The 26,104-nt window shown below is 37.9% G+C and overlaps 1 protein-coding gene across 4 annotated transcripts in view; it reads left to right on the plus strand.

Moving 5' to 3' along the window:
- The window catches only part of PIP5K1B (phosphatidylinositol-4-phosphate 5-kinase type 1 beta), a 340,838-nt gene that overhangs the window by 216,125 nt on the left and 98,609 nt on the right, over positions 1-26,104 (plus strand). For all 4 annotated transcript variants that reach the window (XM_059072732.2, XM_067039563.1, XM_067039564.1 and 1 more), the window contains 4 exons: positions 10,962-11,173; positions 12,692-12,775; positions 12,899-12,947; positions 16,015-16,099. In XM_059072732.2, the coding sequence (XP_058928715.1) occupies positions 10,962-11,173; positions 12,692-12,775; positions 12,899-12,947; positions 16,015-16,099 (430 nt within the window). The remainder of the gene's footprint in view (positions 1-10,961; positions 11,174-12,691; positions 12,776-12,898; positions 12,948-16,014; positions 16,100-26,104) is intronic.

Below are 26,104 nucleotides of genomic sequence, written 5' to 3' on the forward strand. Positions count from 1 at the left end.
GAGCAGAGAAGCCTTATGTGCATGATAGGAAAAGTATAGATAAACTGAGGGTCAAATTTTATTCCGTAGAGGGGCACTGATAATGTGCTTGGGTTTTCAGAGAGGAGGCGTTTTCCTAATATTTTCTGCAGATCATGAGTATAGTCTTCATGGAGCTAAGAACTGAGATAAACTTTGAAAAACCAGTGTAACTTGAATAAGGACCTTCTAGAAGAAACCTCATGAGCTGTTCATCTTACCTCTTCAGGGCACATTTTGGGGTAATTAAGGGATTTCCGTTTGACTAGCCTGGGAGGTATCTCTAGACAGTTATGAAATAACAGAGATATGTTAGCTGGGGCCACGGTAGCAAGGACCTTCAGTGTCACTTGAACAATGGTGAGAGACTACAGGCTTTGAGGAGAGGTGTGATGTCACCTGGTCAAGTAAAGGTGTAAGGAATGAATCAGAAAGGGAAAAAAGGGAAGTTGAAATCAAAGCTTTAGCAAGGAGGATCATTTTGATTATAGAAGCTGCTGGATTGGGCAACTTAATGAAAGGAAAAGGAGTCTTGGAGTCTGAAATCCACATTAGAATGATTTCAGGTAAGAGAGAAAAAGTGAGAAAGAACTGCTTTGGGGGGAAAGTGTACAGAAGTTTGGAAATGTCCAGAAGGCTATGGGAAATGTATAGGACTGGAGTTTAGGAGTGAGTTTGGACTAAAGGTAACATTTTAGGAGTTGTCTGTAGAGCAATAATAGTTGGAATCTACCTCTAAAAGATTCTTAAATCTATCCACGTCTCCCTGGAGCTCCCCGGCTGCCACCTCATTCAAGTACCATCAACCCTCACCTACACTATTGATACCCTTCAGTCAAAAGTAGGTCCCCCTTTTGTGGGGTATCTCCATAGCACCCTGATTTTTCCTTCCAGGCCTTATTCCAATCTGTGGTTCAAGCTTGTATAATTTTGAGGATGGTGTCATTGTCTGTTTTACTTACTCCTGAAGCTCTGGCAGCTTCCAGGGTGCCTGGCACAGACTAGACACTCAACTTGTTTTTTCCAAACAAAAAGAGTAAATGAACATCACTACCAAAAAGGAGAAAAAGAGAAGAGTTGAAGAGAGAACTCGGGTGAATATTTTTAGGGCATAGAAGAAAAATGTGGGAAAAACAAATAGGAAGGCAAAGAACCAAGAGAAGGTGGGCCCCAGTAGCTGAAGATGAGTGCAGGTTCCAGTGGGGGGTGGTCAACAGTGATGGATTCTACAGGTGGAAGAGAACAAGGACGACAAGAAAAAGTAGTATTTATTGGATGCTTTCTGTATGCCATGACTGTCCTAAGACTTGATGTGGTTGAACTAATCTTCATACTAACTCTGTGAGGTAGGTGTCCCCGTTATTTCTGTTTTACAGATGAGGATGCCAGGCCCAGAAAGGTTACTCTGCTCAAGGACAAACCAATCGGGGAGCCATGAGTCCAACGAGGCCACCTGGCCCCAGAGCACAGAGTCTTTACTACCATGCAGCAATTCTGGCTCCTTCTAGCAGAGGGCTAAGGGCTAAGGCACAGAGATGAAAAAGGAAAAAGACTGGCCACTCTTTATGACCTTTGGCTGTGAAAAGAGGATAGCAGTGCCTGTCATTCTAAGTGAGGACATCTCCCACGTTAGGTCACCAAGTCTACAGAAATCATATGTGAATGAGAGCATACCTGATGCGTTGCCAGCCATGAGAGGCTAGAGGATATGCTTTATTTCAGAAAAAGATAGTTTTTTTAAAACTTTTTATTTTGTATTAGAGTATAGTTGATTAACAATGTTGTGTTAGTTTCAGATATACAGAAAAGTGATTTAGTTATACATATTCATGTATCTATTCTTTTTCAAATTCTTTTCCTATTTAGGTTGTTACATAATATTGAGCAGAGTTCCCTCTGCTACACAGTAGGTCCTTGTTGGTTATCCTTTTTAAATATAGCAGTGCGTACATGTCAATCCCAAACTCCCTAACTATCCCTCCCCGCTACCCTTCCACCCTGGTAACCATAAGCTTGTTCTCTAAGTCTGTGAGTCTGTTTCTGTCAGAAAAAGATAGTTTTGATCACATCTTCAGGATTTTATAGCAGCTGCTTTAACATTGACTTTTATACCACATTCCAATATTATTACTGACTTAAAAATAGTCCTTGAGAAAGAAGAGAAAAAATAATCTGGCTCTGACGATAAAAAGCATTGTGGTATTTCAGCTTGCTTTCAGTTTTACATACATCTGTGAATCTTTCCTGGAGTAAGGTCTTGCCCAAGCTAGATGGGAAAGCACCTGTATTTGCCTTGCAACTGTGTTTTGCATAGCAAATGCATAGGTATAGGATCCACCACCAGTGAGGTCAGGCCGACATTCTGGGAGAAAAACGTGCTCCTGAGTGACTGATTAGACTGGTGTCTGTTATGTTGCAGGATGTTGCACCCTCTCAGTGCTCACACGTTAAGATATGGCAGATGTATCCATTCCTTTCATTAAAGATCTGAGAGGATATGAATAACAGAACTATTTTGTTCATAATTGATGCAAATCTGCAGTGCACGTGACTAAAACCTGTTCCTGGAATTTTTCATTACACAAGTTTGGGAATTTGATTTAAAATATATGTCTATATATTTATCTTTTTCTTCCTTAACATTTTTTATGGATGGTGACTTTCCCTAACCCTAAATCCAAATATCATGCTCAACTTTCCATACAATAGGAATAAAATTTATCTTTTTTTTTTTTTTTTTAAGGTTTTCACTCAGAAAGTAGAAGCCTGGCCCCCTGAGGACAATGCAGACCCTTCAGGGTTGCTGGCAATCCAGTTTAAAAGTACAGAGGAAACTAATCTCTGTTTAAAACTTATTTGTAACTTTTTCTTAGTTCTATCTCTAAGTTTTGGTTTGTATGTTTTTTAAGTAAACCCAGAGTAATATTTGACCACTTAAAGCAATGAAATTATTTCTTGCCTTGTCTACTAGTTGAAGTTGGACCACAGCCTGACTTCGTATTCCTTATAAAATGCACATGTTCTTTTTGGATTATCTTTGGGCAAGAAGGGAGACTGTAAGTACAAATGAAACAGTTCACGTTGAATCATGCATTAAAGAAGTATTATAAGAAAAAGTATTGTATAAAGAAAGCTTATTAACAAGCAGGACTATTATATGGATGCTTTGCAGAGAAAAATGAAACAAATATGGTGTCCATGAGTGCCCTTCAGTTTTCACTACTCTAGATGCCTGTTAGGTACATTTACAATGTTGTCACAGTGATTGATTAGAATTTGCTTTTGAAACCAGTTCACTGCTTTGGTGGGGGGAACATTTACCAGTGGGCACTTGGGCTGTGCAGGGCACAAGGCTGTGACTTTCACCCATTGAACACAGGACTCTTCCCTCTGGCAGATCGTGAAGCCATTATTTTATAGCCCATTGACCAGAATTTCTGTGTCAGCCAACCTTTGCCTGCTGAACATCCAAGCTGTGCTCCTGGGTACCATCAACCCAGAACTTTTAAAGGAATCAGGACACACCAAAAGGGCACTAGTAAGCAGGCTAGAAGTACAGTGATATTTTTGTTGGCTTTTTATGATTTCTGTTTTCAGAAGTATAACCCTATCAAAAGCACTTGGGCTGAGGGAGAATGAGAAGTGTAAGATATTCTGGGTACGTATTCAATGCCTGGTTAAACAATTATCTATAGACTCTGATCTTCAAAGGCATTTCCTAGCTAGGGTACAGTGATAGATTATCTTGTTGGTTCAGAGATAGCTATTCTGCTATGCAAACTGGTCTTTCTGGGCTGTTTTGATTTCTTGAGCAACTTTGTGTGAAAAATGCCAAGGTGTTAAAAAAAAAAAAAGGAAAAAAAACCCTCTGTAGGGAGAGAATCATAAACAAACGATTAGGAAAAGAACTTTATCATAACCCCATCCTGTCTGAGTGAAGAACAGACGTCCTTCAGCGACCTACACGCAGAGGTGGGTCCAAATCCAAAGCTGAGCCCCGGGAGCTGTGCGAAAAAAGAGGAGAAAGGGAAATTTCTCCCAGCAGCCTCAGGAGCAGCGGATTAAATCTCCAAAATCAACGTGATATACCCTGCATCGGTGGAATACCTGAATAGACAATGAATCATCCCAAATTGAGGAGGTGGACTTTGAGAGAAAGATTTATTATTTTTTCCCCTTTTCCTCTTTTTGTGAGTGTCTATGTGTATGTTTCTGTGTGAGATTTTGTCTGTATACCTTTGCTTTCAACATTTGTCTTAGGGTTCTGTCCGTCCGTTGTTTGTTTTTTTACTTTTTTAAAAACTTTTTGTGATAATTATTTTTTATTTTAATAACTTTATCTTACTTTATTTTATCCTCTGTCTTTCTTTCTTTCTACTTTTTCTCCCTTTTATTCTGAGCCGTGTGGATGAAAGGCTGTTGGAGCTGCAGCCAAGAGTCAGTGCTGTGCCTCTGAGGTGGGAGAGCCAACTTCAGGACGCTGGTCCACAAGAGACCTCCCAGCTCCATGTAATATCAAACGGCAGAAATCTCCCAGAGATCACCATCTCAACACCAACACCCAGCTTCACTCAACGACCAGCAAGCTACAGTGCTGGACACCCTATGCCAAACAACTAGCAACACAGGAACACAACCCCACCCATTAGCAGAGAGGCTGCCTAAAATCATAATAAGGCCACAAACACCCCAAAACACACCACCAGACATGGACCTGCCCACCAGAAAGACAAGATCCAGCCTTATCCACCAGAACACAGGCACTAGTCCCCTCCACCAGAAAGCCTACACAACCCACTGAACCAACTTTAGCCACTGGGGACAGACACCAAAAACAACGGAAACTATGAACCTGCAGCCTGCAGAAAGGAGACCCCAAACACAGTAAGATAAGCAAAATAAGAAGACAGAAAAACAGCAGATGAAGAAGCAAGATAAAAACCCACCTGACCTAACAAATGAAGAGGAAATAGGCAGTCTACCTGAAAAAGAATTCAGAATAAGGATAGTAAAGATGATCCAAATCTTGGAAGTAGAACAGAGAAAATGCAAGAAACATTTAACAAGGACCTAGAAGAACTAAAGAGGAAACAAGCAGTGATGAAAAACACAATAAATGAAATTTAAAATACTCTAGATGGGATCAATAGCAGAATAACTGAGGCAGAAGGACAGATAAGTGACCTGGAAGATAAAATAGTGGAAATAACTACTGCAGAGCAGAAGAAAGAAAAAAGAATGAAAAGAACTGAGGACAGTCTCAGAGACCTCTGGGACAACATTAAATGCACCAACATTTGAATTATAGGGGTCCCAGGAAAAGAAGAGAAAAAGAAAGGAACTGAGAAAATATTTGAAGAGATTATAGTTGAAAACTTCCCTAATATAGGAAAGGAAATAGTCAATCAAGTCCAGGAAGCACAGAGAGTCCCATATGGGATAAACCCAAGGATAAACACGCCAAGACACATAATAATCAAACTGTCAAAAATTAAATACAAGAAAACATATTAAAAGCAGCAAGGGAAAAACAACAAATAACACACAAGGGAATCCCCATAAGGTTAACATCTGATCTTTCAGCAGAAACTCTACAAGCCAGAAGGGAGTGGCAGGACATATTTAAAGTGATGAAGGAAAAAACCTACAACCAAGATTACTCTACCCAGCAAGGATCTCATTCAGATTTGATGGAGAAATTAAAACCTTTACAGACAAGCAAAAGCTGAGAGAGTTCAGCACCACCAAACCAGCTTTACAACAAATGCTAAAGGAACTTCTCTAAGCAAGAAACATAAGAGAAGGAAAAGACCTACAAGAACAACCCGAAACAATTAAGTAAATGGTAATAGGAACACACAAATGTAAATGGATTAAATGCTCCCACCAAAAGACACAGACTGGCTGAATGGATACAAAAACAGGACCCATATATATGCTGTCTACAAGAGACCCACTTGAGACCTAGGGACACTTACAGACTGAAAGTGAGGGGATGGAAAAAGATATTCCATGCAAATGGAAATCAGAAGAAAGCTGGAGTAGCAATTCTCATATCAAACAAAATAGACTTTAAAATAAAAACTATCACAAGAGACAAAGAAGGACACTACATAATGATCAAGGGATCGATCCATGAAGAAGATATAACAATTGTAAATATTTATGCACCCAACATAGGAGCACCTCAATACATAAGGCAAATACTAACAGCCATAAAAGGGGAAATCGACAGTAACACATTCATAGTAGGGGATTTTAACACCCCACTTTCAACAATGGACAGATCATCCAAAATGAAAATAAGGAAACACAAGCTTTAAATGATACATTAAACAAGATGGACTTAATTGATATTTATAGGACATTCCATCCAAAAACAACAGAATACACATTTTTCTCAAGTGCTTATGGAACATTCTCCAGGATAGATCATATCGTGGGTCACAAATCAAGCCTTGGTAAATTTAAGAAAATTGAAATTGTATCATGTATCTTTTCCAACCACAACGCTATGAGACTAGATATCAACTACAGGAAAAGATCTGTAAAAAATACAAACACCTGGAGGCTAAACAATACACTACTTAATAACGAAGTGATCACTGAAGAAATCAAAGAGGAAATCAAAAAATACCTAGAAACAAATGACAATGGAGACACAACGACCCAAAGCCTATGGGATGCAGCAAAAGCAGTTCTAAGAGGGAAGTTTATAGCAATACAGTCCTACCTTAAGAAACAGGAAACAACTCGAATAAACAACCTAATCTTGCACTTAAAGCAATTAGAGAAAGAAGAAAAAAAAAAAACCCTGAAGTTATCAGAAGGAAAGAAATAAAGATCAGATCAGAAATAAATGAAAAAGAAATGAAGGAAACAATAGCAAAGATCAATAAAACTAAAAGCTGGTTCTTTGAGAAGGTAAACAAAATTGATAAACACCTTTAGCCAGACTCATCAAGAAAAATAGGGAGAAGACTCAAATCAATAGAATTAGAAATGAAAAAGGAGAAGTAACAACTGACACTGCAGAAATACAAAGGATCATGAGAGATTACTACAAGCAACTCTATGCCAATAAAATGGACAACCTAGAAGAAATGGACAAATTCTTAGAAAGGTACAACCTTCCAAGACTGAACCAGGAAGAAATAGAAAATATGAACAGACCAATCACAAGCACTGAAATTGAAACTGTGATGAAAAATCTTCCAACAAACAAAAGCCCAGGACCAGATGGCTTCATAGGTGAATTCTATCAAACATTTAGAGAAGAGCTAACACCTATCCTTCTGAAACTCTTCCAAAATATAGGAGAGGGAGGAACACTCCCCAGACTCATTCTACCAGGCCACCATCACCCTGATACCAAAACCAGACAAGGATGTCACAAAGAAAGAAAACTACAGGCCAATATCACTGATGAAAGTAGATGCGAAAATCTCCAACAAAATACTAGCAAACAGAATGAAACAGTGCATTAAAAGGATCATACACCATGATCAAGTGGGGTTTATTCCAGGAATGCAAATATTCTTCAATATATGCAAATCAATCAACGTGATACACCATATCAACAGACTGAAGGAGAAAAACCATATCATCTCAATATATGCAGGGAAAGCTTTTGATAAAATTCAACACCCATTTATGATAAAAACCCTGCAGAAAGTAGGCATAGAGGGAACTTTCCTCAACATAATAAAGCCCATATATGACAAACCCACAGCCAACATCGTCCTCAATGGTGAAAAACTGAAAGCATTTCCACTAAGATCAGGAACAAGACAAGGTTGCCCACTCTCACCACTCTTATGCAACATAGTTTTGCAAGTTTTAGCCACAGAAATCAGAGAAGAAAAGGAAATAAAAGGAATCCAAATTGGAAAAGAAGATGTAAAGCTGTCACTGTTTGCAGGTGACATGATACTATACATGGAGAATCCTAAAGATGCCACCAGAAAACTACTAGAGCTAATCAATGAATTTGGTAAAGTAGCCAGATACAAAATTAATGCACAGAAATCTCTTACATTCCTATACACTAATGATGAAAAATCTGAAAGTGAAATTAAGAAAACACTCCCATTTACCATTGTAACAAAAAGAACAAAATATCAAGAAATAAACACTTAAGGAGACAAAAGACCTGTATGCAGAAAATTATAAGACACTGATGAAAGAAATTAAAGGTGGTACAAATAGATGGAGAGATATACCATATTCTTGGATTGGAAGAATCAACATTGTGAAAATGGCTCTACTACCCAAAGCAATCTACAGATTCAGTGCAATCCCTATCAAACTACCACTGGCATTTTTCACAGAACTAGAACAAAAAATTTCACAACTTGTATGGAAACACAAAAGGCTCCGAATAGCCAAAGCAATCTTGAGAACGAAAATGGAGCTGGAGGAATCAGGCTCCGGGACTTCAGACTATACTACAAAGCTACAGTAATCAAGACAGTATGGAACTGGCACAAAAACAGAAATATAGATCAATGGAACAGGATAGAAAGCCCAGAGATAAACCCCCACACACGGTCACCTTATCTTTTATAAATGAGGCAGGAATATACAGTGGAGAAAGGACAGCCTCTTCAATAAGTGGTGCTGGGAAAACTGGACATCTCTATGTATAAGAATGAAATTAGAACACTCCCTAACACCATACACAAAAATAAGCTCAAAATGGATTAAAGTCCTAAATGTAAGGCCAGACACTATCAAACTCTTAGAAGAAAACATAGGCAGAACACTCTATGACATAAATCACAGCAAAATCCTTTTTGACCCACGTCCTAGAGAAATGGAAATAAAAACAAAAATAAACAAATGGGACCTAATGAAACTGAAAGCTTTTGCACAGCAAAGGATACCATAAACAAGACCAAAAGACAACCCTCAGAATGGGAGAAAATATTTGCAAATGAAGCATCTGATTAATTTCCAAAATTTAGAAGCAGCTCATGCAGCTCAATAACAAAAAAACAAAACCCAATCCAAAAATGGACAGAAGACATAAATAGACGTTTCTCCAAAGAGGATATACAGATTGCCAACAAATACATGAAAGAATGCTCAACATCATTAATCAGTAGAGAAATGCAAATCAAAACTACAATGAGATATCATCTCATACCGATCATAATGGCCATCATCAAAAAATCTAGTAACAATAAATGCTGGAGAGGGTGTGGAGAAAAGGGAACACTCTTGCACTGCTGGTGGGAATGTGAATTGGTACAGCCACTATGGAGAACAGTATGGAGGTTCCTTGAAAAACTAAAAATAGAACTACTATATGACCCAGCAATCCCACTACTGGGCATATACCGTGAGAAAACCATAATTCAAAAAGAGTCATATACCAAAATGTTTATTGCAGCTCTTTTTACAATGGCTAGGAGATGGAAGCAACCTAAGTGTCCATCAACAGATGAATGGATAAAGAAGATGTGGCACATATACAATGGAATATTACTCAGCCATAAAAAGAAACGAAATTGAGTTATTTGTAGTGAAGTGGATGGACCTAGAGTCTGCCATACAGAGTGAAGTAAGTCAGAAAGAGAAAGAGAAATACCGTATGCTAAGACATATATATGGAATCTAGGGGAAAAAAATGTCATGAAGAACCTAACGGTAAGATGGGAATAAAGACACAGACCTACTAGAGAATGGGCTTGAGGATATGGGGAGGGGGAAGGGTAAGCTGTGACAAAGTGAGAGAGTGGCTTGGACATATATACACTACCGAACGTAAAATAGAGAGCTAGTGGGGAGCAGCCGCATAGCACAGGGAGATAAGTTCGGTGCTTTGTGACCACCTAGAGGGGTGGATAGGGAGGGTGGGAGAGAGGGAGACACAAGAGGGAAGAGATATGGGAACATATGTATATGTATAACTGATTCACTTTGTTATAAAGCAGAAATTAACACACCATTGTAAAACAATTATACTCCAATAAAGATGTTAAGAAAAAAAAAAAAAAAGAACTTTATCATAGTGGAAGACACCCCATTTTCCTGAACTCCTCAACACTCTTCCTCACTTGAAGGGTCCTGAGTGTCAAAGGCTTACCCACACTTGGAAGCCATGTTGACTGCCTGTTTTGCATCTCGACCGTGTCTCCGTCGTTTTCCTGTCAGAGCATTGTTATCTCCTTTGTCTGGCTGCATCCAGCTACTTTTAATTCCTTCTCTTTCCCACTGTTTGCTGAGTGGATAATTAAACAGTGAGTCCTGTTCTTTGTTGAGACCATACATTTAAAAAAGACTCGCTGCAGGGAACTGAATGATAACTGAAAGACAAACTTTAAAAAGGAGACGACTAAACTGTAGGAAGATGAAACTTTATGAGAACAGATTTCAGACAAAAGCCCATTCCAGCTGAGTCTTCGTGCTGAGGATGGTATACAGGCTTGTAGAGACCATTGGTTGTTGGTGTCTCTTCTCTAGTACCTACGATGCTGGAGTTGACTGCCTGGGTTCAAATCCCAGCAGTGTGAGTTATGAGCTGTGTGATATTGAGCAAATTATATCTCTCTGTGTGTCTCTTTTTTTCCATCTGTAATACAGAGATAATAATAGCACCTACCTCAAAGAGTTGTGAGGATTGAATCCAAATGAGCCATTTAGCACCTGGCACATGGAAAGTGTTCAATAAATGCTATTGGTGAAACATTTATGGAATGCTGAGGAAAGATGTGCTTATTCTATATTTACATAAAAATATCATCTTGGAGCCATGGTGATAATCCTTACTGCACATGACCTAATCATAACCTCAAATGTTTTTATTTTGATTTTTCCTCTATCAGCCATCCACTGGGAGGGAAGCAAGAGCTGCATGTCTTCATATCTCTCTGATTCTGTGCAGATGAGATTTACAAGCCATTTGAGTGACGGGCCTCCTTGTTCTTTTTCTTACTCAGGTGCTGGAAAGCTTCAAGATCATGGACTATAGCCTTTTGCTGGGAATCCACATCTTGGACCATTCCCTCAAAGAGAAAGAAGAGGAAATTTCACAAAATGTGCCTGATGCTAAGCGGTCTGGGATGCAAAAGGTCCTCTACTCAACAGCAATGGAATCCATCCAGGGTCCAGGGAAGTCAGGAGATGGGATCATCACAGAGAACCCGGACACGTAAGTGCAGTGCCTGCCCGCACATTTCCTTGATCATGGCAGCCGACATCATTGGGTAATTAAATGCAAGCATGATCCCTTCATGGTGGCTCTTTAAGAATAGATTCCTACCTGGTGCTAAAGTGGATTAAGCCATCCACGGATAACTAGATGAGTGGCAGTTTTTTGAGTTATTATCATTCTTTCACCCACATGGTTTCTTTTTTCAAATGGCTCCATTTTTTTAACAATGGCTAAAAATGTTTTTATCCCTATTTACTACATATTCAAAACATTCACCACAAACAGGGTGAATATTCTTTGAATTTGAATAAATATGTATTTAAGCAAATACATGCTAGAAATTATGTCCGCAATTCAGAGCTTTTTATGTGCGTAAGAGGATTTTGTTTTCCTAGTCCTATACCCTGGCAGATGTGATCTCTTGCTTCAACAAGATGTGATAGTAACTGCAGGATTAGTTTGCATGTATAAAAAGTGCATATTGACTAACAGAAACAATTACAGTCAACCATTTCAGTAATTTTCTTTGGTTGTGTCATGTGTGTATACTTAGCTGAGCAAGGAGACTGAGAAAGAAATCATTTTCCTTGACTGTAAGTGCCTGCCTTGTAAGATTCTCCAACAATGACAAAATCACAGGCACATTTCACTTTTATGAAGGAAATTCATACATATTAAAAATTTTTTTAATCTTTCCTATAAATCCATCTAAATGTCCAATAACTGATTAAACAAATTATTCTGTGTCAGTATAGTGAAGTACTATACAGCCATTAAAAGCACATTAGCACTGAATATGAAGAAATGTTCATCATTTAGCAAGTGAAAAATTCAGGTTATGAAACAAATAATAGCTTTTGTATATTGATAAATATACATACACACAGGAAAGATGTACCAAATGTTGATAGTGTTTATCTTTGCATCCTAGGAATGGATTCTTTATATATTTTTTCTTTGTGCTGTTCTATATTTTATTTAAAAATCTCACGGTAAGTATATAAAAGTGTTGCATTTTTGATGAGCAGTTAAAACTCTTGCTCTTGGTTTTAAAATAGGAATGATTTTTTTTTTTTCGGTATGCGAGCCTCTCACTGTTGTGGCCTCTCCCATTGTGGAGCGCGGGCTCCAGACTTGCAGGCTCGGTGGCCATGGCTCACGGGCCCAGCTGCTCCGTGGCATGTGGGATCTTCCTGGACCGGGGCACGAACCCGTGTCCCCTGCATCGGCAGGCGAATTCTCAACCACTGCGCCACTAGGGAAGCCCAGGAATGATTTTTTAATTGAATTCTTCCCATACAGCTCTTCAGAATTGACAGCTATGGTGTTATTCTCCTTCAGGGGAGGTACATCATTCTGGATTCCCAGGAATACTTTAGCTGAAGAAAAAAAAGATGAAGGGAGAGAGAGTCCAGTATTCTTAGAGACTGCCCATTTTCATTTACAGTCTATATATTAGAAATGATTTTTAACTGCCTATTCATATAAATTTTTTCTCTTTTGCTCTATTCACAGAATGGGAGGCATTCCAGCTAAAAGCCATAAGGGAGAAAAGCTACTTTTATTTATGGGCATTATTGATATTCTGCAATCATATAGGTAAGAAATTTGGGGAAGTAGTCTTTTATTATTTCAAAGTAAATCAATGAAAGGTTCTGCAAATTCACCAAATGGGAGTGATTTTACATTCTTATTTTTGTTTTTCTGTCCATATATGTTTAGGTTAATGAAAAAGTTGGAACATTCCTGGAAAGCTCTTGTTTATGATGGGGTAAGTGATTTATCATGCTCCTTATTAAACTGTATATTTTTCTGATTTCTCAGAGACTTCAAAGTATGTCTAGGAAGCCGTGTCACTTGAAGAGGAAAGGAAACAAAGATCTTTATAAACTCAGAGTCTCAGGCTAGCAGATTGGTTCAAATCTAAGAACAAAGACAACATAAATGTGAATGGCTCTTCAAATAGAGGCCATCCAGCTGGTGATTAGGTAGAGGCCAGGAAAACAAAACGAGGTCTCGTTTTTATGTGCAATCTGCAGGGCCCAATTATGAGATGGTGAGAAAAGGAGGAGACTTTTCATAGACACTGGGAAGGGCTTCCCTGGTGGCGCAGTGGTTGAGAATTCGCCTGCGGATGCACGGGACACGGGTTCGTGCCCCGGTCCGGGAAGAGCCCGCATGCCATGGAGCGGCTGGGCCCGTGAGCCAGGGCCGCTGAGCCTGCGCGTCTGGAGCCTGTGCTCCGCAAAGGGAGAGGCCACAGCAGTGAGAGGCCCGCGTACCACCAAAAAAAAAAAAAAAAAAAAAACATAGACACTGGGAAGACCAGTAGGGCACTTGAACTCAAGTTGTCCCAAGACCAAGCTTCAGAGGGATTTGAACCCTACCTTGATGGTAAACAGCCCTGGACTTGAACTCTGCGTTCAAACCACTTTACTAGCCATGTGTCCCAGACACATTGTTTGCTTGTCATCTCTTAGCCTGGTTTCCCGTTTGTAGCAGAAGCCTAGTAACAGTACCTCGTACCTGCCTCGTAGGCTGATGTGAGGGTTAAATTAAATAATGCCCCCTTAGTGTTCAACATGATGCCTAACATAATAAGGACATAGGAAGGGAAAACATTTTCGTTTGTGTTGGATTTATACATGACAAAGGCTGACTGACATGAGGATGTCTTTTGGACCCAGAATTGGCATGACTGAAGAAAACCATCGGTTATCAAAGAGCAGCCTCTGTCTCTCTCTATATATATACACACGCACATGTGCGCACACGCACACACACACGAGACTTCCTATCTAGATGTTAAATTTGAACTTCCTGCTATTGACAGAACATTTATGGCCTCAGCCTCCCTCAGTTAATAACTCAAAGTGACACTTCCAGAGAATATATTGGTCAAAGATTTGCTCACACATTTTTTTAAGATGTTAGCAAATGCTTTCCTTTGAAGCAAAGATAAATTATAGATGCTATTCTTCTCCTTTTTTGGAAAAGAACACCCACTTCCCCAGTTTTGTGGAAGACTGGTAATAACCTTTCAGCAAGAAAGATCTGCAATTTGTCCACAGGCTAAGGAATGACCTTCGTCAGAATGCACTTTTAAACAACAGGTTCACAAGTTTGTTTCTGAGAATCAAACTTAGGCTTATTATTCAAATCAAAGATTCTTTTTATGAAAAGGCCAATATGGTAGGTTATTTTTTTTTCCTTCTAGCTGAGAAAAATAGCAACTACATGAATGCCTCGAACATGGAAGGGAAAGAGAGTAAACACCCTCTATCTCATTCCCCTTCTGTTTATTAACACAATTTCAATTCCCTGTTACCAAATGAGATTTGTGCTCAGAATGGCCTAGTCCTCTATTGGTCAGATGCTTCTAAGGAGCCCTTACTTTTGTCTAAATAAGATACATCTTCTTTTTTTTTTTTTGGTGTCTTTTTAAAATTACACAAATATATAATCAGCATCTCTGTGCTGATTATATATTTGTGTAATTATAAACAATAATTAAGACTTATTTTTGTCTTTTTACAAAAGTGCCTCTTCTTTAAACACTGCTTCTTCATACCAAGGAGAACCACAATCTAACTTCTCTTGGAAAGCAAGAATCTTAATCATCTTGCATCCTACATATTTTTAAATGATGGTACTTGTGAATTTGTGTCCACTTCCAACAGGAGCTGACTGAATACTGGGGAGAGTGCATGTCAAACCGGTGGGAAATTTTCCACCACATCTGCAGCATCACTGATAGTCTAGGGGACCATTTTAACTTGGCAAAGAGGGTTTCTCCTTACTGTGTCCTTCGTAACTCAATCATTACAGAATTACCTTATGCCTCATGTAACACCCAGTTTCACAGATGGAAAGACTGAGGCACTGAGATAGTGTCTTTACCCAGAACCACGCAGCTTTTTAAAATTAGAGGTAACACCAGAACCAGGTCTCTGGATTCTGGTCCAGTGTGTGTTTTTTCTTCCAAACCCATCACAGACACTTTATAGTATCTAAATGTAAATTTTTAGAAGTTTCCCTGTTGGACACCATGAACCTGAAATCAAAATGGAGCACTAAATAAGCAAATTTACTATTTTTAGGAGTGTGTATTTTGGATAGTAAATAAATGACTACTGAATAAACATATAGAATTAGCTTCTTCATCCATCTTCTTTCCTGGACTTGTCATAAAATGCCCCCTCAGTCCTAAAGACTCCTACCAAGCATGCTAGAACTAACAATTTAATTCAATTCAACTCTATCTAATTAGTAGATAATTGAACATAACAGGGGTCATCAGTCAGCCTTGTCTCCTAGGAGTCTTCCCGGTGTCTACATACCTTATTATTTGGCAGTGAAACCAGCAAACTGGTTTTTTTTGCCCTCTATCTCTTACATTAGGATTGTTTTGCTTCTTTATGTCCCCAGTTTTTGTTCCTGACTGAAAGTTATATGTCTTTATTCCAGATGACACTTGAGACACTGGCTGCCTGTATGTTAGAAAATGGAATTTAAAAGCCCCTCATGGCACACAGTGGAACAAGTATCAGCTGTTTGGGTTTATGAAGCAGAGTCTTTGCTATCTCACCCCTGCCCCTCTTAATGCTCTGTTTCACCATGAGTATCTGGAATCTTTGCTCAGATTGAGCCTTGTGCTTCCTGCCCCAACCCAGCTCCTGGGCACACAGCACGTGGGCATCACTCTTTTGTGGCTCCCAGCATCCACACCTTCTGGTTAAGGACATTGGCTAACAGAGCGCCAACTGCATAGAGCTTTCCTCTGGCTTGAAACAAACTCTCTGAGAAGTAAACCTCTGGTACCTGATTTGTCTTTTCAGGACACTGTTTCAGTTCATAGACCAAGCTTTTATGCAGACAGATTTCTAAAGTTTATGAATTCCAGAGTTTTCAAGAAAATTCAAGGTAAGATTTTTATGAATTTCTTTTTTTTTACTGTTAGCACTTAACTGGCTGATTTCACTTTGTAAGATTTTTATTCGAAGAGTTGGAACTATTTATCTCCCAAAAGTGGTAATCACTTAGTAATTATGGTTAAGTATCCTAACCAGGTATTTATTGATGCTGTAATCATTAAAGTCTAATTTTGTGCTGGAAAAAAATATAAACTGCCTAAATATCCAACCCTATAATATATTGGTGAAATATGTTATGATACAGTTAAATAATGGAATAATATGCAACAAATAAAAAATGATGTATTAAAGGTACATTTAGTCCTTATAGCTAGCTTCATTCACATATATATAGTTATTGGTCTGCATACCTAAATGCACAACAAAATTCTAATGGGATATATAAAAATGTTAACAGTAGTTATTCTCATGGTGTGTTCTCCAGAATAGACCATATGTTAGTCCTCAAAACACATTTCAATAGATTTTAAAAGATTGAACTCACGCGAAGTGTCTTTTCCGATCACAATGGAATGAATCAATAAAGAGTGAAAACTGGAAAATTCACAAATATGTGAAAATTAAACAACACACTCTCAAACTACGAATGGGTAAAAGAAGAAAACACAATGAAATTAGGAAAAACTTAGAGATGAATGGAAATGAAAATACACATTCCAAAAACTTAGAGGATGCTGCACAGTCAGTGCTCAGAGGGAAGTTTATAGCTGTAAATGCCTACATTAAAAAAGAAGAGGGCTTCCCTGGTGGCGCAGTGGTTGAGAATCCGCCTGCCGATGCAGGAGACACGGGTTCGTGCCCTGGTCCGGGAAGATCCCACATGCCGCGGAGCGACTGAGCCCGTGAGCCATGGCCGCTGGGCCTGTGCGTCCGGAGCCTGTGCTCCGCAACGGGAGAGGCCACAACAGTGAGAGGCCCGCATACCGAAAAAAAAAAAAAAAAAAAAAAAAGAAGAAAGATCTCAAATCAATACCCTAACTTTAAACCATAAGAACATAAAAAAAAAGAAGAGCAGACTAAACCCAAAGTTAACAATGGTTATTCCGAACCATGAGATTGTGTGATATTTTCTTTTTCTTTGCATCAATATTTATTAAATTTTCCACAACGGATGTGTATTACTTATGTAGAAAATTTTTTAACTATGTGAAAAGGAAAAAATAACCCTGTTGTTACTTATGTTATTTTATCATTTAGGTATTTTGTGGTCCAATTTCATAACAATTTAGCCACACACAAAAGACTGGAAGAGTAGAATGTTCATATTTTATATTTATATAAGACAGATTTTTTTTTCTTATAATATTTGTTGGAGTTTTTTGTTAATGAAAGTAAAACACTTTCTTTTTAAGGCTTTTTTCCCAGCTTTATTGAGGTATAATTGACATATAACATTATGTAAGTTTAACGTGTACAATGTGATGATTTGATGCACATATAGCAAAATGATCACAATTAGGTTACTTAACACATTCATCATCTCACATAATTACAAATTGTGTGTGTGTGTATGTGTTTGTGTGGTGAGAACATTTAAGATCTACCCTCTTAGCAACTTTCCAATGTGTAAGACAGAATTATTAACTATAGTCTCCATGCTGTATATTAGATTTCAAGAACTTACTCATCTTATAGCTGGAAGTTGGTACCCTTCGACCAATGTCTCCCCATTTCACCCACCCGTCACCCCAAGTAACAATTCTTCTACTCTCTATGTCTATGAGTTCAATTTTTTAGCACATGTAAGTGAGATCATACAGTATTTGTCTTTCTCTTTCTGGTTTATTTCACTTAGCATAATGCTGTCACGGTCCATCTATATTGTCACAAGTGATGGGATTTCCTTATTTTTTTCTATCCATTCATCTGTCACTGGACACTTAGGTTGTTTCCATGTCTTGGCTGTTGTGAATAATGCCTCAGTGAACATGGAAATGCAGATATCTCTTCAAGATAGTCACTTCATTTCCTTCAGATACATACCCAGAAGTGGGATTGCTAGTCATGTGGTAGTTCTATTTTTAATTTTTTGAGGAAACTCCATACTGTTTTCCATAGTGGCTGCACTAATTTACATTTCCACCAAGAGTGCACTAGGACTACCTTTTCTTCACATCCTCACCAACATTTGTTATTTTTTGTCTTTTTGATAATAGCCATTCTGACAGGTATGAGGTGATATCTCATCGTGGTTTTGATTTGCATTTCCCTAATGATTAGTTATGTTAAGCATCTTTTCATGTATCTGTTGGCCATCTGTATGTCTTCTTTGAAAAATGTCTATTCAGGTCCTTTGCCCAATTTTTAATCAGATTATTTGGTTTTGTTACCATTGAGCTTTATGAGTTCTGTATATATTGTGAATATTAACCCCTTATCTGATATATGGTTTGCAAAGATTTTCTCCCATTCTGTAGGCTGCCTCTTTATTTTATTGATTGTTTCTTTTGCTATGCAGATGTTTTTTAGTTTGATGTAGTCCCATTTGTTTATTTTGCTTTTGTTGCTTGTGCTTTTGGTGTAATATCCAAAAAGTCATTGCTAAGATCATTGTTGAGGAACTTTTCCCTATGTTTTCTTTCAGGAGTTTTACAGTTTCAGGTCTTATGTTTAAGTCTTTAATCCATGTTGAGTTAATTTTTGTGAGAGTAAAACCGTTTCGATGTAAAAATATTGGAAAATACAAAGAAAACCATAAAAATTATTTGATATCTCACAACCCAGAAATATCCACTATAAACATTTTTTCTTCCAGTTTTATTGAGATATAATTGCCATACAGCACTGTATAAGTTTAAGGTGTGCAGCATAATGGTTTGACTTACATACATCTTGAAATGATGAGCACAATAAGTTTAATGACAGCCATCATCTCACACAGATACAAAATTAAAGAAATAGAAAACAGTTTTTCCTTGTGATGAGAACTCTTAGGATTTACTCTCCCAACAACTTTCCTTTATAACATGCAGAAGTGTTCGTTATATTCACCATGTTGTACATCACATCCCTAGTGCTTATTTATCTTGTAGCTGGAAGTTTGTACCTTTTGACCACCTTCGTCCAATTTCCCCTCCACCGCCCACCCCCAGCCTCTGGTAGCCACAAATCTGATCTATTTTTCTATGAGTGTGTTTAGTTTTGAAGAAGAATTGATCTACAACAATGTGTTAGTTCCTGTTATGCAACAGAGTGATTTGATATTTTTATACATTTCAAACGGATCACCATGATAAGTCTACTTATGATGTGTCACCATACAAAGATATCACATAATTATTGGCTACTCCCCACACTGTACATTTCATACTCATGACTCATTTATTTTGCAACTGGAAGTGTGTACCTCTTAATCTCCCTCACCTATATCTCCCACCACCACCTGCCCAGCAACTACCTCTTCTCTGTATCTATAATTCTGTTTCTGTTTTCTTAAGTTTGTTCTTTTGTTTTGTTTTTTAGATTTCACATATAAGTGAAATCATACAGTATTTATCTTTCTTTGTCTGACTTATTTCATTTAGCATAATACCCTCTAGGTCCATCCATGAGGTCACAAATGGCAAGATTCCATTCTTTTTTATGGCTGAGTAATATTCCAGTGTGTGTGTGTGTGTGTGTGTGTGTGTGTGTGTGTGTGTGTGATCTTCTTTATCTATTCATCTATTGATGGGTGAGCACATAGGTTGCTCACATATCTTGGCTGTTGTAAATAATGCTACAGTGAACATAGGGGTGCATGTATATTTTCTAATTAATGTTTTGTTTCCTTTGGATAAGTATCCAGCAGTGGAATTGCTGGATCATATGGTAGTTCTATTTTTAGCTTTTTGAGGAATCTCCATACTGTTTTCCATAGTGGCTGATCAATTTACCTTCCCACCAACAGTGCCTACGGGTTCCCTTTGCTCAACATCTTCACCAACAGTTATTATTTGTCATCTTTCTGATAACAGCCATTTCTCTTGGCACCTCTATATCATCACTGGAAAAATGTCTATTCAGATCCTCCACTACTAATATTTTCACATACTTCCTACCATCTTTATTTCTGTGCTTTGTGTATTTATATAAAAATGGTAGCATAGTGGTGTACAATTTTATGTATATGTCCTCTATTTTTCACATATTATAATATGAATAGTTTCCCATATCACTGGATATTGTACAAAGAAACCATTTAAAATTACAATACAACATTAAAGTTATATGGGTATGCCATAATCTATTTAAGATTCTCTCATTTGGACATTTACATTATTTCTCCTTTTTCTAACTAGTATTTTTATGAACATGATTTTAGATAAATATGGCATCCAAACTTATGATTATTTCTTTAGGATAGATTCCAAGAAGAAGTACTAGGGTTTAAAAGGCAGATAACTGCACAGAATCATTATGTCACTCTAGACTTCCACAAGAGTCTGTATTCTTCTAGCCTTTATTAATTTATTCTTCTAGCCTAATATTCTTTTTAAATTATGCTACTTGGATAAGTAAAAGATGTTATCTGGTTGTTTTATTTTGTATTTCTTAAGTACTGGTGAAGTTCAACCATTATTCATGTTTATTGCCCATTTGTAGTTCCTTTGAGAATTGAGCTTTGTAATATTTGCTCGTTTACATTAGTATTTATTATTTTTCCAAATGATTTATATGAACTCTACATGTTAAAGATATCAATCTCTTTTTTTAACCTTATTTCATTCTAAGAAAAACTTTTGTTTCACATTTGACTATCTCAGTGGTATCTTAAAATTGGTCTCAAATTGAGACCACTACCAATTAAATTTTCTGTGTAAGGTCTTTTTTGCGTAAGATGGACCATAACATAGTATTTATTCAGCCTGCAATCCTGTGTGAATACCAACTTGGTTCAAATTTTGAAGGAAGCTTTTCTGCCTCTCTTTACCCTTTGCTGTGGTTGAAAATCATGAGTTTCCTTGTGGCCCCTGGTAGGTTTATGAAGGATGTAACCCATGGGATTCCAGGTTCAGTGAGGCTCCTCCATGAGATTCCCCATGTTGGGAGTTTTTGCTTTCTTAGTAGTGTATAAATTAATGGTGCAGTCAATGGCATCCTCATTTCCATGAAATATGGTGTGAGTTGTGAACCTTTCCAGTTTGTATAGTTTATCATGTTTTTAATGTAACAAGTCTTTTACTTCTCAAGTAGTCAAATCTATTTTTTTCCCATTTTGATTTCTTAGTCTACTTTTTCTAGCATCTTTATTCAGGTATAATTCACACACCAGGAAATCCACTCTTCTAAAATGTGCAATTTGGTGATTCTTAGTATATTCACAAAGCTGTACAAACATTACCACTATCTAATTTTAAAACATATTTATTACCCTGAAAAGAAACCCCATATCCATTAGCAGTTACTCTTCATTCCTTCCTCTTCCCAGCCCCTGGCAACTACTCATTTATTTTCTGTCTCTATGGATTTGTCTATTCTGAATATGTCATATAAATGGAATTATATAGTATGTGGCCTTCTGTGTTTGGCTTTTTTCGCCTAACATGATGTTTTCAAGGTTTAGCCATCTTGTAGTACTTTATTCTTTTTATTGCTGAATAATATTCCATTGTATGGATTTAACACATTTTGTTTATCCTCTCACTAACTGATGGATATTTGGGTTGTTTACATTTCTAACTGTTACGAATAACGCTGCTATGAAAATTCATGCACAAGGTTTCTGTGGACATAAGTTTTCATTTCTCTTGGTTACATACCCAGGTGTGGAAACACTAGGTCAGGTGGTAACTCTATTTAACATTTTGAGGAACTGCCAGACTCTTTTCCAAAGCAGCTACCCAATTTTGCAATCCCACCAGCAATGTATGAGGGATCCAATTTCTCCACATCCTCACCAATGTATGTTACTATGTGTCTTTTTCATTTTAGACATCTAGTGAGTATAAAGTAGTATCTCAATGTGGTTTTGACTTGTGTTTTTCTAATGACTAATGATGTTGAACATCTTTTTATGTGCTTATTGACCATTTATATCTTCCTTGGATAACTGTCTATTCAAATACTTTGCCCATTTTTAATTAGATTGTCTTTTGATTGTTGAGGTGTAAGAGTTCTGTATGTGTTCTCAACACATGTTTCTGTTATCAGGTGTATGATTTACAAATATTGATTTAATTTATAGTATATGGTGTGAGGTAGGGTCCAAATTCATTCTTTTGCATCTGGATATCCAGTTGTCCCAGCACCATTTCTTGAATGGTTTCTTCTTTCCCCCATTGAATTATCTGGGTTCCTTGTTGAAAATCAGTTGTCCACAAATATAGGACTAATTTCTGGATTCCTCCAGGTTGGTCAAGAACCTGCCTCACATCCTGAGTCCATGCCTCCCTGAAGGTCATCACAATTTACTCAGGTACCCAAACCAGACATGCAGGCATCAAGCTTTGTCAAAGCTTAACCACCCACATGCAGTCACTCACCAATACCTAGTCTCACCTGGAAATATCAAGAGTTCGTCCCCTTCTTTCACAGCATCTCTCCTAATTCAGCCATTGTGATTTTTTTTTTTTTTTTTTTTTGTGGTACGCGGGCCTCTCACTGCTGTGGCCTCTCCCACTGCGGGGCACAGGCTCCGGACGCGCAGGCCCAGCGGCCACGGCTCACGGGCCCAGCCGCTCCGCGGCATGTGGGATCTTCCCGGACCGGGGCACGAACCCGTATCCCCTGCATCGGCAGGCGGACTCCCAACCACTGCGCCACCAGGGAAGCCCCAGCCATTGTGATTTTTATGGTTTTGGTTTGGGCTTTTTTTTTTTTTTTTTACATAAAGTTGTGGCCCTCATGTTCCTCTCTTACCTCCAGTCATATCCCCTTCCAATCCAATCTCCCCCAACCCCAGCCAGAGGCATCAGTTTAAATCTCCTCTTGCTAATTTCCTATTAAAAACCCTTCCATGCTTAAAAAAAAACTTTTTTTCTTAATAAAAACTTCAGTGTATTTCCTAGTATGCAAAATCCTAACTTCTCTTCTGAGTCCCTGTGTGATGTGGCCTCTCTTTCCCTTGCCATGACTTTCCTCACACCCATTCCATGCTCTACCCTACCCTCAAGCCTCCAGCAGCTCTGAGCACCCTGCAGTTACCCCTAACATTCCAGGCTGCCTCCACATCTGTACATGTTCTTGTCCCTTTGCCTGTAATGATCTCCATCCTTCCCCTGGTCTTCCTTCACATCTCAGCTCAGATGATGCTTCCTTCACAGCAGTTACCATACTCTGCTATAGTAAGCTGTTGTTCTATCTCCCCCACTTGACTTTGAGTTCCTGAAAAGTAGGGGCTGTGTTTGGTTCTCATATATATTCCCAGAAGCTAGCACATTTCCTGTCACATTGTAGGCCCTCGATCATTATTTGATGAATAATTGAATGAATGAATGGACTTTTCATCTACTACCAGCTTTTCAAAGGGTAGCCATTTAATTAGTAAAGTTGACACTTTAAAATACAACTTCCAGATCCTTTATCAACTATGATTAAGTTAAAGCCCTTAATTCCTACAGTCATACTTTCCTTTTTTTTTTTTTCTGATTGTGAAAGTAATACATGTTTATATGTAAGAAACATGTAATACATGTTTCCCCTTAAAGTTCAGGGGAAAAAATACAGATTGAATTACAATAATGAAAATGCATTACCCAGAGAAAATCACAATTTAAACTTGGGAATATAAATTTCCAAATGTTTCACTAAGCACATAACACACACATTCACACACCCCTTCTGTTGTGATTTTATTTAAAAAAAATAGTTTATTACTCATGTTAGCTAAGTTTTACTGCAGCAATAAATTAACTCTGGATTCTCAGTGGCTTAATAAAACAAAGATTATTCCTTGTTCAGACTTTCTCAGCACAGGTTGGCAAGGGGCTCTGTTCTACTCAGCCATTCAATGACAGGCATACTTTCTTTGTATGTGAAAACTTCCCCTCCCCACCCCTACCCGCCAGAAAACAGTACTTGGTCTTCAAGTTTCTTTTCTTAAATCAATTTTTTTAGCCTTCTTAAATCTGTTATCCCACCCCAGAATTGAGTCATGCTGTCAATGTAATAATGTTTGCAAAATCTTATAATTCTTTCTGCAAATATTAGTCACGGTAATGTTGGAACCTCACTGAAATTCTCTACCCAGATAATCTGTCTAGAGTACTAAAACTTAGTTTCCTTAAAGGAATAGAATAGTACTGATACATTAATTAGTTAAAAATCAACTGTCCTAAAATTTCAGAACAATAGTTAATTTTTTCAGCCAACATTTGAGCACCTATTATGTACCTAACACTATGCTAAGCATTAATAATATAGAAAGCTTTTTTCAAAAAAAAAAATTAAATTCCCTCGGTAATTTCATGGTCCGTTTTGGGTCAGGGATTGGAACATGTAAAAGATTTATAATGTAATAAAGCAGCTGTTAATAGAGTTTTTGCATAGACTACTGTAGGTACACAAAGAGAAATAAAACCAATCTTCCCAAAGAGAGCTTCACAGAGAAAAGAATATTTAAATTAAGTCCTGAAACTATAAACCAGCATTTATTAGGAAGAGACGCAAGAAGGGCATCTCAAGTAGAAGGAGCAGCATGTGCAAAGGCCCAGGGTTAGGAATGAACATGGAGGTTCAGGGGATTGCAGATAGGTGAGCTGAAAAGCAGTCAAGGGTAGGAGCAGTTGAGTAGCAGGACGTAGAGCTGGAAATGGACACATGATACCTGTCACCATTATTTAGCCAAAGATAAATCCAAGAGTTTCTGTGGACAAAAGAAAGTAACCAGCAACCCAAACCATCCTTTGAGATTTTCCAGTCAAAACAATTCCCTGATTAGGTGCTCACCTCCTGGTGGCAGTAACTTTCCAAAGTCTCCACAGCCCAGCCAAGTCCAAACACAACAGCTCTAGGCTCTGGAGAAGAATGAGCTTGGCTCTTTGCTTGATGTTTTATATATTCTCCGAAGACCACACCCATTTCCTCCAAGTGATAGAGTTATCAAACCTTAGGAAAGGTATAGGTGCACATGATTAGATTTTTACAGAGTTGAAAACACACCCTGATGCCAATGATTGATGTCAAACTTTTTGAAACCTACTTAATCCAATCGCCACAACCCAATCTCTGGTATTAAAAAAAAAAAAAAGTCACAACTTGAGTTCACATTTGTAATCCATGAAATTGTTGTTTGGAAAATCAATGATCTCCCCAAATATGAAAACAAACAAAAAAACAAGTCCCTGAGGTATTCAATTTCTGCAAGATTCAAGTCCGTATCCACTGAATGAGGCTCAGATAATTCCTTTAAGGAAGGTTGACCATTTAAGACAGAAGTAAAGGCTTTCTTTAGGTGCCATCGGGTCCTGGCAGGGGTTTGTTTTGGGATCTTCTCTGCTCCTCATTGTATGTGATGCCGATAATGAGCGAAGAACTATTTCTTTGGGGGGCTTTTGGCCTTTGGTCCATGATAAGCCACAACAAGTACAAACAGTTCTCTGAGCATCTTCCCCTCTCATTCTCTGTTCCATGATGCTGCCAGCGTTCTTCTGATCCTAGTTGTTTCTCAGTTTAGAGAATTAGCACTGACCTAAGAACTATGCAATTCTCAAACCTTTTGGTCTCAACACCACTTTACACTCTTAAAAATGACTGAGGACCCCAAAGAACTTTTATTTATGTGGATTATAGCTGTCTGTGTTTAACCTATTAGAATTTTAAACTGAGGAAAATTTTAAATATTTATTCTTACAAGGTAACAATTTAAAAATTACATGTTAACATACGTCAATATTAACAAAAGAGTAAAAAATTCCTAACAATTATGAAAAATAATTATGTTTTCTAAAACAAATAATTGTGTGGGAAAAGTGGCATTATTTTATATTTTTTTCAAATCCCTAATTCTGGCTTAAGAGGAGACATCCAGACTCTCATGTATGCTTCTGAATTCAGTCTGTGGTGATACCACAGG

The sequence above is a fragment of the Kogia breviceps genome, chromosome 8 (assembly GCF_026419965.1).
Source record: "Kogia breviceps isolate mKogBre1 chromosome 8, mKogBre1 haplotype 1, whole genome shotgun sequence".
Classification (NCBI taxonomy): domain Eukaryota; kingdom Metazoa; phylum Chordata; class Mammalia; order Artiodactyla; family Physeteridae; genus Kogia; species Kogia breviceps.